Genomic DNA, 11,394 nt, shown 5'->3' on the forward strand with positions numbered 1-11,394 from the left:
TGAAAAACAGTTGTGAACGATTTTGTGCGGCATTGGTGATTGTATCTGGAAGCTGACAACAGGAAGAAAAACCCAGGAAGCACATATCCTAGAGCTGTGCTTTCTGCTCCACCCGGCTAGGAAACACAGCGGTTACCTGAATCGATGCTTTTCAGCAGTGCGTAGAAGTTTGGGAAGTACTGGAGCTCCTCGAAGTCATCCGCGCTGTAGGTCTTGGTTCTCCTCTCCAAGCCGTTCGCCAAGGTCAGCGCGTTGGACACGGTCTCATCGCTCTCTCCACGGGTCAAGCCATTTTGAATCGCTGCCTTCAGGGTCTCCAGTAAGCAGGGGAATCAATCAAAAGTGAGCGCTTGGTTAGAACTCATGAAGCACCAGCTCAACCCTCTCTCTGTGGTGCCCTTGAGTGCAAGGGCAGGAACCCACCTCCCACGGCCGCAGCCCTCCCCTGGGCAGCCAGGTCCACAGAAAAGTCCCCGGGGCTCTGAGGACCATGCCCTGCCCTCCTGCACGATGCCGGGAGTCACAGCTCCCGTTCGGGGAGCGCACGGGCGAGGCCCAGGCCTCTGGCTCTCGAGCTCTCTCCTGGCCGACTGCTGTCTCTGGGGAGGGACGAGGCTCACACCTCTCCCCAGGGCAACGGCCTGCTCTAGGAAGCCTTTCAGCATGTCCAGCAGCAGGTGGCCACACCTGGGGACTCTGGTGACATTTTCACAGCCGTCTGGGCGGGTGTATAATATTTTTCCTCAAGATCTGGTTTTGTTCAGTGTTCCCATCTTAGGAGTGGTCCATTCGCCATTCCACGGCCAGACGGGAACCTACGCGCTTTCCGCCCTCTCTTCTTCACCTCCATCCACTCCACCAGGGCTTCCTGGGTCCTCCTTCCCACCAGTGGCTTCCTTGGTCCTCCTGCCCAATTCCACAGAAAATCTCTCTCCTCTGTCTCTGTCTCTCTGTTGTGCTCTCTGTCTCTCTCTCTGTCTCTGTCTCTCTCTCTGTCTCTCTCTCTCTCTCTCTCTCTTCTGCCCCACTCTGCACCCAGCTGTCTTTCTTGAGACTTTTTTTTGGTACCAGGAATCGAACTCAAGACCTTGCACTTGTCAGGCAGGTGCTGTGCTGCTGAGCTATATCCTCGGCCTCCAGCTCTCTCTTTCTAACTGGCATCCCATCCCTCTTAAAACTCTTCTCAGCACTCACTGTCCTCATGGTAGCCAGAGTTAGGTTTTTAACAGTCTGACCCCAAAATGCCTTGGCCTAAAATCTGTCACGTGTGCGATGTGGTTTGTCTGTCGGAACTCACGCTGCCATCGGACTGACTGTAAGGTGTGGGAAAGCGTGTCTCTCTTTCGAGGCGGGTTAGTGCTCTTGCGGGACAATTTGTAGCTGGCCGAGCGGTCGTCCTAAGCGACCTGGAGCCCCTCGCTGTCTTGCGCCCCCCAACTCCTCTGCATTTCCACTGTGTGGGGGGAGCAGCACGCAGCCCGATCCAGATATGGCGGCCCGATCTGGGGCTTTCCAGCCTCCAGAAGTCCAAGCTAAATAAACCTCTTTTCTTTACGAATTGTGACAGAATCCTCTGGCATTTCCCACAGCCCTGGCAGCAGAGCTCAGGCTCTACCAGGCCGACAGGGCCTGCAGGGTCCGGCCGGGTCCGCGGCCAGCCTCACCGCTCACCGCTGTCTCCGCGTGGTCAGCAGCGCCGTCCGGCCTGTTGCTGCTTGGATCCCCAGGCTTCCCGCTCCACCTCTGCCTCTCGTGGTCAAGACCCAAGCGGACCTTCAGCCCTCAGGCCCGATAGATCAGTCTCACCTAGTCAGGACGGATTCCTCTTTCTGAGGCCTCACAGGACCACGCTGTTGTGATGCAAATGAGGGCCCTCAGACAACTGCACACCTCTTGCCCCAGGCCAGAACCTTCTGGGGAGGGGGCAGGCCTGCCTTCTTAAAAATGAGCAGTGTTTTCGGGGCTTGGCCCTCGGTAGATACTGATGGGAGCAAGATCATGAAAACAGCTGTGTGGGGTTCCGATCGGACCCGTTAGCTTGAGTCATGAGTCCTTTGATGAATCTACAGAGTGTTGGTGTCTCGTTTTTTAAGAGAGGGTAGATTGTTAGAAGCCGTTTACATAGATGGCAGCAGGCAGGGACTGAAAGCAGAGAGCGTTTTTAGGCTATCTGCTGAAAAAAACCAGACCTGATTTCTGTTTTCCAGGCCCTCGAAAGCAGAACCCCAAGTCTATGTGCTCTTTCTTTGTATTTGAGATCAGCTGTTACATGACAGGAGGACCAGGGGTCAGGAAAACCAGAAGAGAGACGAGGAACAGGGTGTCTTCCTAGGGCCGGCTTCAGCCAGGGTCTTAAAGAGAATTCATGGAGCAGGGAAAGATCTCAGAGGCCGGCTAGTGCCAAGGAACAAACGGATAACACCTACCGAGAAGGGAAACAACACCAAAGTGCTGAGGTGTCAGGTGCCGGGCCAGTAAGACTGTACACAGTCATTACTATGTGATAATGTTATTTTGGATATTAAGTGGCATTTTACAGTGTGGCATAGGAAGTAACATTTACTGTGTACTAGACTATGACGTGTAGCCTCTAAATTATTTTCACAGTAGAGGACATTTGTATCTTTTACCTTATACACGTTTCAAGTGGGCTAAAAATGCCGCATGCACCAAACCTTCTTTGGCATCACGTAGGTACCAATTATACACAGATATACTCACGCATGCATACACAGGCATTTACACACAGCCGTAACACACACATACGTACGTCTATACATACATACCACTTTCTCGGGGATTTTTCCAGCCTGGTTCTCAGTCCTGCTTATGGATTTATTGAGCTCCTCCTCATAATTGTTGGCTTCCTTTGAAATTAACTTTTGTAAAGCATCTGCTACTTCATCTTCCAGAGTGTGTGCCTGGCTTTCTGTGATCTGTTTATAAAGGGGCAAAACATATGTAACTTGCTGTTCTCATGCTTGTGATTAAAAGAATCCAGACTAAGCTCTGTCGTGAACACACACATTTAGAAGAGGAATCTTTGGACTCTTTGAGGGCAATCCTTCTACGCCTGTGTCACATGCCAGCTTGGGGCCACCAACCATGAGACTGTCAACCTGCCTGTGGAAACCCACAGAATCCTTACTCTGAGAGACAGGGTCATGGGTTAGGCGTGGTGGCACACACCTGTAATCGCAGGACTCAGGAGGCTGAGGCAGGAGTATTGCTGTGAGTTTGTGGCCAGCCTGGGCTACATGGAGTTCAAAGCCTGAACTGTATAGTGGGACCTTGTCTCAAAAAAAAAAACCAAAAACAAAAAACAAAAAAAAAAGAGAAAGAGAGAGAGACAGGGTCAAGCCATCTTGGGACTCTGGAAAGTTAACACCTTCCTAAAGCTGCCAGGCTGGTCAGGGCGGGCGGCCAGGCTGAGGCTGGGTGATGTTAGATCGCTGAGAGTTTCTAACACACATCACCCGCCACAGCTCCTGTTATTCCCTTTACCACCACGTCTTCTACCTACGCTGCTGACATCAAAACTGTGTTTCTGAGGTCCCTTCAAACACCTCTTCGTGGGAAGCTTCTCTTTACCCCAGCCGGACTCTCTGGTCTATGGGATGCCTGGGCTTGGGCTTGCGTGCTCGTCTAGTTCTTCTGATAAAATATAAGCTCCTCAAGGGCAGCCTGCCCTCCCCAGCATGAAGTAGATGGGTTACAAACAAATGGGCACTTGAGTCCAGGTGAAGCGGCCCGGCTCCCTCCTCCCAGGCATGCAACTTACCAGGCCAAGATTCAGCAGCTTAGAAACAATCTTGTCGAACACCCCTCTGTCATTCTCCTCATAAATCCTGGTAGCAATTTTATGGACAATGTCGTCAGCAGTTAAAGGAGTCCCATCCAGTTGATGAAGGCCGTCTGGGTCATCTAGACAGAGCAACCACAATGTCACAGCACGGCGATCACGGTTTCATGTAGGGTACTGTACTTACACTCCATGCCTTGTTTTTCTACACTCACATGTGTGAGGTATGTTTATGGTGATGCTCGGTCCACATAAACTCTTGGTTTGAAATAAAATTGGGCTTCAAGCTAAGAACCTAGGGGCTGGGAATATAGTTCAGTGGCACAGGGCCTGCCTGGCAAGTGCAAGGTCCTGACTTCCATTCCTGGTACCAAAACAAAACAAAACAAAAACAAGCTAAGAACCTAGATGACAGTGGAAACTCTGGAAGCTCATGTGGCTATAAGTGCTAAAAATGACACACAATACCTCTCCATTTATTATTATCACTAATAGTGCAAACAATACTTTCTATTTACATAGTATCCTGCAATTATATAGTATACCATATTACTCAAAGGTACCATGTTATATTATTCAATTTATTCGACTATACAGTTTGACATTCTACTTCTGAACCAGGTAGCAGGGTAATATCTCTTCCTGTGCTCCCTCTGCAGACCAAATTCCTGGGCTAGGGGTGGGGGAAGCCGACCCACATCTAGAACCACAATGTGAACTGAAGCTTTTGATGACTTACCTGGAATGAATATTTACTTCTAATTGAACGTGTGTCTGAGCATCTTCACATAAGGCAGCTTCACATGACAAGACCCATTCTTCAAGGAATGGGGAATTTATTTTATGAGCCTGGGATTGAAACTTTTAAATACAGCGACAGATCTTCACAGAGCAATATGTAAATCTTTGCAGAGAGGCATGCAAACACACATCCTTAGCTTTAACAGGATGCATCTGGCAGCAGCGCTGCAGGCTACGGGCAGGGCCTGCACCCACGGGGAGCTACCGGGACTGTCGGTCCTCTCACCCTGAGCAGAACCCATTCACAAGGCACCTAACTCTCCCTGCCACCTTTAGGAAGATCGAAAAGACCAGAATTTAAGCCCAGCAATGTCCTCAGGCCACTGGAAACAAAAACAACGGCAGCGATTCCATGGGATTGTGTAAGGATTGGTTGGACTAAGATGGAAAACTACCTCTGAACCACACAATTCTACATGAAAGCAAATGTATTACTGTAGTTCTGTACAGTGGATTTTGAAATAAACAATTATCTTCTAGATAAAGTGAAAATTGAATCCCTGGCCAGATTTTACCCAAATAATCTTCATCATATTTACTCGAAAAGTAACAGCCTTGTGTTTCCACGCTGACTGCGCCCTTTCCTCAAGCCTTGCGGGGATTTGGACAGGTTTCTCCGGTGGCCTTTCTTCAGATGCCGTGGAGGTGGTGGCATTCGCAGCCCAAAGACGGTTCCTTCCCAGAGTTTGGAAAGCAGCTTAGGGAAGTGAGTGCGCTGGCTACAGAGGACAGGAAGTCTCCATGCTGTGTAACTGCGGAGCTCTGAGCCCCGTGAGCCCCAAGAACCAGAGTGACAAAGATGCAGAGAAGCCCCAAAGGGTGAAAAAAACATAAAAGCAGGTGCCCTGCGGGCTTGCTGGGAACCAGGCTCATCCCGTGTTCCTCAGAAGCTGAGCCTCACTGGCTTCGGGCCTGAGTGCTTCCGTTTGTGGGCTGCAAGGCAGGCTCTCGGGAACCCGGTCGGCCTGTCTATGCAGAGGCGGGAGGAACTGTCTCCCTCCCCACCGATCCCTCAGGATCCAAAGAAGGGAGAGTCTCGGTTGCCTGCAGGAGCTGGAAAATAACTGTGATGAGCTTCTCAGTTCATTTCCTTCCCAACAGGGAGCGTGTCAGGAAGTTGCGGGAGAAATGCGCTGCATGGGTGTGTCCTCTTATGCCAGGAGCTCGGTCTCCTGGGGCAGAGCTTTCTGTATGGGGGTAATAATGCAGTCCTTGGCCACCACGCCTTGCCTTCCTCTACCAGCTTCCCTTGACACTTCTAAAGTAGACAGAGTAACGGCTTCTGTTCTGCTACTACAGAATAACTTATAATGACGCCATGCAGGGTATTTCACCCTCTTCGTGCCCTCAGAAAGAAGCCATTCCTGTTGTGCAGCAGCCACAACATCCTGAGGGGATGTCAAAGGGCCGTATCCCGAGGCACTTGTTTTGAATCCCTAGCAGCTAATACAAATACTTAGCATTCTTTTGCTGAGTAATTTTTTTAATTAAAGTTTTAATATGTGCCAGACATTGCAAATAGAGCAATGAATAGGTCAGGGGTGGTTCTGGACTGCACAGAGCTTACCATCTAGTTCATAATCTGAAACAGACATTACACAATAAATGCTGGGGAAGTGGATGTTGGAGTCGTCAATGGTGAGGCGTCAACTTGACTTCAGAACCACCTGGCAGATCAGTGAACTCCAGGTGTGTCTGTGGATGACTGATACACAGGCTGTGTACTGAGCGGGGAGACCCACTGTGGGCGTGGGCGTGGGCGTGGGCCCAGCCAGCAGGCGCCCAGCCTGGACAGAGTGAAAGGGGAAAGCGGCAGGAAGTGCCTCTTCTCTGCAGAGGAGTGCTAGTCCACCTTTGCCTTTGCATGCTGACCTTCAGGTCCCTCAGCCTTCCAGTGCAGACCCTTCAGCTTTCCAGCCCAGACGGTGACGGCAGTGAGCTCCTGGGCCTTCAGCCTTGAACTGCGACTGGACCGGGAGCTCGGCTCTCTAGCACTGGGAGGGCCGTTTTGGATTCTTCTCTCTGATCCAGCGGATGGCCACTGGGCTGCTTCCGGTTTAGCCATACATACATTCTATCTTGATTCTGTTGCTCTGAAGAACCCTAACGAACACAGACACACACAGGAGCCCCAGTGCACCACCACCTAAAAGAAACTGGGAAAAATCCTGAACGCACATCCCTCAGAAAACACTGAAAAGAAGAATGGATTGGCCCAGAGGACAAGCGTATCGGGAGGATTTCTGAAGGTGTTTCCGGTCTGGGAACATCAGCCAGCCTTCCAGGATGATGCCGGCCTGCCTGCTTGCCTGCCTCTGAGGTCCGTTCACCTTCAGGGCTGTAATCCCTCTTGTTCTAGACTTGCAGGGCAGGAGGGGAGGGTAGACGCTCACCCCCAAACTTATCTCTGTCCACACTAGCACCTGGCAGTTCTAAACCTACTTGAGATAGTGACAAAATGCTGGACAACTTAAAAATCGATCATTCAAGTTAGAGGTCAAATCACAAACAGACCTACATCTTTGCCTGGATGCACAACTGGAGTGATGGATCCAGTCAGACAGTAAACTGCTTGTTTTACTAAACCAAATGGCCAGTTTGCTCAAAGTGCTTAAACCTGTTTCACATGCACTTATGCCCATTGTCTATTTCTAGTCCAAATATTTTAGGTTAAAGAGTACAATGCACTATTTTTAAAAATGTCCCTGCCAGGCATGGTGGTGCCCGCCTGTAATCCCAGCACTAGGGAGGCTGAGGCAGGAGGATTGTTTCGAGTTCGAGGCCAGCCTGGGCTACAAAGTGAGCTCAAGGTCAGCCTGAACCGCATAGCGAGACCCTGCCTCAAAAAGACAAAAAATGAAATAAAATAAAATGTAATAAAGTAAAATAAAATGTCCCTAAGCTGGGCATGGTGGCACATGCCTGTAATCCCAGTACTAGAGAGGCTGAGGCAGGAGGATCTCCACGAGTTTGACGCCAACCTGGGCTACATACTGAGTTCAAGGCCAGCCTGAACTGCATAGTGAGACCCTGTCTGAAAAAGAGGACAACAAGAACAACAACAATAACAACAAGTCCCTGAGTAGCATCGATTAGGATACATGGCAAAATACAAACCATGGCCCCACCCTACCCCACAGATGTACCAAACACTTCTGCATGCTTCTCAGGCCACGACGGCCTAGGAAAGTCAGATTTCATTGGGGGTTGATTTCTGGCAATCGGAAAGAAAGCACGATTCTCTTGTTGCTAAGGAACAAAACCAAGACATGGAAGAAACCCTGTACTCAGGCCTCAGCACTGGCCTGCGGGAGGGAGGCTGCGCTCTCGTCCTCGGCGCACAGGTGCAGCAATTCCCTTACTTCCTCATGTATTCTTTTTCTCACTCATTCACCCACTCATCCATCCATCCATCCATTCATTCACAAAGGTGCCCAGTGAATTCACGAGCATGCAGGCGCTGGGCTGTGATGTTTCTGTTCTCGGGAGGTTTGGGGTTTAGTTTTGGAGAATTAAGTTAAATTAATCACAGGAAGTTACACTTACAGACATAAAGCTGCAAACCGCATTCAGTGTCATGAAGGAAGGCAGCAAGGCTGCTGTCTAGAAATGTAGACAGGAGCCAGTCCGTGCGACGGACTGTGGAGGCCATCTGAGGGCTTTGGGTTTTGTTCCAAGAGGGATGAAAATCTACTGATAGGCTTTAAGCAGAAGAATGACAGGCTCGGGGCCAGGGATATAGCTCAGTGGCACAGCGCCTGCCCGGCAAGTGCAAGGTCCTGAGTTCGATTCCCAGTATCCACCTGCCCCTAAAAATGACAGGCTCACATCCGCATGTTACAAAGGCTGCTCTGGTGGTCACCAATGAGATCAGGCTGGAGGACAACAGAGTGGTCGCTGGGGGCCCTGTAGAAGATTTTGCTATTGATCAAGGGAGACAGGACTGGAGATTGGACAAGGATGGTGGTGAGTGGGGTAGCTTAGTTTCTTTGTGCAAAAAATAAAATGATAGATTGGAGATAAAATTAATAAAATTTGGCAGATTAGAATTTTAGAGGCAAAGGAAAAGAGAAACAGTTTAATTCTAGATTTCAGTCTTGAGAAATTGGGTGGATAGCAGCATATTTCCTAAAGAAAGCTTACGCTGAGCCAGGCATGGCGGCACACATTTGTAGCCCCAACACTCAGATGGCTGAGGCAGGAGGACTGCTGTAAGTTTGAGGCCAGCCTAGGCTCCACAGTGAGTTCAAGACCAGGCTGACCTACAAAGAGAGACCCTGTCACAAACAAACAAACGTGCTGAGAGGACTAGTGAGGTGGATAGAGATCATTAGTTTAACCTTGGACATGCTAAATCTAAGGGGCATCTGAGACTTCCAAGGGAAGATGTCAGGTTACACAGACAAACAGGTCTCCAACTCAGAAAAGTTGGAGTGAGTGGTTGGGTATGTTAGGGTACAGATGACAAACAAAGCCACAGAAAGGTGAGGATCAAAGGATATACCTAGGAGGAAAATACTGAAAAAGCAGTGATATTTTACTTTTGGGGAGTGTTTCATGGATCTAATTATTTGAGAATTATTGATATTTTTGTTAATTGCTAAAATAAACTGAAATATTAAATGAATCTAATACCGTAAAATATAAGATAGTAAATTTTAAATTTTTTTCAAAGCATCAGGGCTGGGGATGTAGCTCAGCGGCACAAGTGCCTGCCTGGCAAACGCAAGGTTCTGAGTTCGATTTCCAGTACCAAAAAAGAAAAGAATCAAAGCATCAGTAAATAATCCTTGAGGAGAAAATAAAGTTCAAGATGTTATGGAGCAGAATTTTTGCAAATTATCTGTAAATTTGGGCTTTATCTCAATTTCACTAATAAAATTTATGAATATATAAGGGATATTTTAAAAATACGGAACTTTCAACCTATAATCAGAAACTCCAAATTAGAAAAACTAGGTAGAAAACAGTTCTTTTGTATCATTTACCTTGAAATTTATGATCCAGTCCACTCTTAGTAGAATCATAATCATCGATCAGTTTTCGATTCTTTGTTGAATCAACATCTTCCACATTCAATTTATTATCAAGTGGGGAGCTTCTTATGGATTGCTTTTCTTTCTCAATTTTTTCCTTTTCTGTTATTGCCTTTAGCAGGTTCAAGTTATCAACAAAAGAATAATTGCTTTCACCTGGCTTGTTTTCTGGAAAAAAATGTCCCAAGCCAAATATATCCACTTTAGCACAGATTCTCATAGCCTATTTTATTTAAATTAATGTTGATATGATTTCTCTTTACCTGGAGGGTACATGTTTTTAATCTTGTCTGCTTCTGCTTCAGCAATCTGTGACATAAGGAAGAGACAGAGCTGGTTTTAAACCATTGCTTCACTACCAAGTTCAAGAGCTAAAGGATTTAATCTCTATGGATTCAGTTTTTGGGTTTTCTTTGGAAAATGTGGGTAATGATTCCTATCTCAAAGCACTGTTGTAAGGGTTAAATGTGCTGAAATAAAGAGCAGATGCTCTATAAGTGTTAATTCCTTTCTCCTAGAATAGTGGTAAAAGATAAATCTCTGGTAAATAAAGCAATCTTAGAGTGGTGGTGACATTGGGTTCGCTGCATTATTATACACTTTGTCCGGTGTATTATTATACAAAGCTCAGGATACATAACTGTGAAGGCATAGAAATTACTAGAACTAGGGGCTGGGGATTTAGCTCAGCGGCACAGCGCCTGCCTGGCAAGCGCAAGGTCGTGAGTTCGATTCCCGGTACCGGAAAAAAAAACAAACAAAAAAAGAAATTACTAGAACTAGATTTACCATCCTAATTTCTGTTAGTTTACTTTTAAACTCTTGCAGTTTGTAAATTTAAAATGGCAAAAACGTCACAGCACAATAACAATGATAATGACTAAAGCAAAACAAAATGGCATTCACAATATATTTCTGACTTACCTGTTCATTCAGAGGTCTTTCTGCACTTAATTCTCTATTACGTAGAGATCTGTCTAGAATAAGCATACACAAATTTAATTATGCATTGGAAAGATACAGCATGTCTCTCATTGAAATATTTTTTTAAAAAGGAAAGAGAAAACACATATTAGAAGAAACACTTTTGGATGCCTTTAAACACAATATAAGTTAACATCGACCACCAACAGCACGCAGGGCCAGTGACTGTCAGCGCGGCCCTTCTATTACGCTGGTGCATTTCCCGAGTTAACTTCCGAGTTAACAGAATCCCATCTTTTTCCCTGACCAGAAATTTAACATAGTTCTAACACTTGGCTCGGCAGCTCTTCTCAGCGAGAGCCAGCATAATTTGGATTGGCATTACGGGCACACTGGACGCTCTATCCTCATTACCGCACACGTTATGAATAGACTATGAGAAGGTTGTAAAACTGGAACAAAAAAGCCAAGCCTTTAGACAGAACAGCCACTCCCTTCCTTCTTCAAAACAAACAACCCGTGCTATTGTTTAGAAACAACCCCTGTCGTTCTTGCTCTATCGCGGGGGTCCTGTCTTCCGCCTGCACTTGCAGACTGACCGCTCTGCCAGGGTGCGCGGAGAGGACGCGTCCGAGGAGCGAGGCGGGGTGACCTGCAGCTGCGGGACCCGCAGCTCCGCCTTCTCGGGCGATCCGGGCCGGCGGGGAGAGCAGCGGCGTCCACCTACCTTCGCGGCCCCCGGGCTTGGGGAAGGCGTGGATCGGGCCGCCGGGCAGCACCAGCGCCAGCACCAGCACCCAGGCGCCGGCGCGCAGGGTCCCCATCGCGCAC

At 47.9% G+C, this 11,394-nt stretch overlaps 1 protein-coding gene across 1 annotated transcript in view; it reads right to left on the reverse strand.

Annotated features, from left to right (window-relative positions):
- Scg3 (secretogranin III) overlaps nt 1-11,394 on the reverse strand; it is a gene marked incomplete at its 5' end in the record, with an annotated part of 31,009 nt that extends 19,615 nt beyond the window's left edge. The window contains 7 exon segments of the mRNA XM_005376640.2: nt 137-314; nt 2,787-2,936; nt 3,782-3,924; nt 9,592-9,807; nt 9,903-9,948; nt 10,564-10,616; nt 11,291-11,394. Of these exon segments, the coding sequence (XP_005376697.1) occupies nt 137-314; nt 2,787-2,936; nt 3,782-3,924; nt 9,592-9,807; nt 9,903-9,948; nt 10,564-10,616; nt 11,291-11,387 (883 nt within the window).

The sequence above is a fragment of the Chinchilla lanigera genome, unplaced genomic scaffold (genome assembly GCF_000276665.1).
Source record: "Chinchilla lanigera isolate Chin_1 unplaced genomic scaffold, ChiLan1.0 scaffold00008, whole genome shotgun sequence".
In the NCBI taxonomy this organism is placed as follows: Eukaryota; Metazoa; Chordata; class Mammalia; order Rodentia; family Chinchillidae; genus Chinchilla; species Chinchilla lanigera.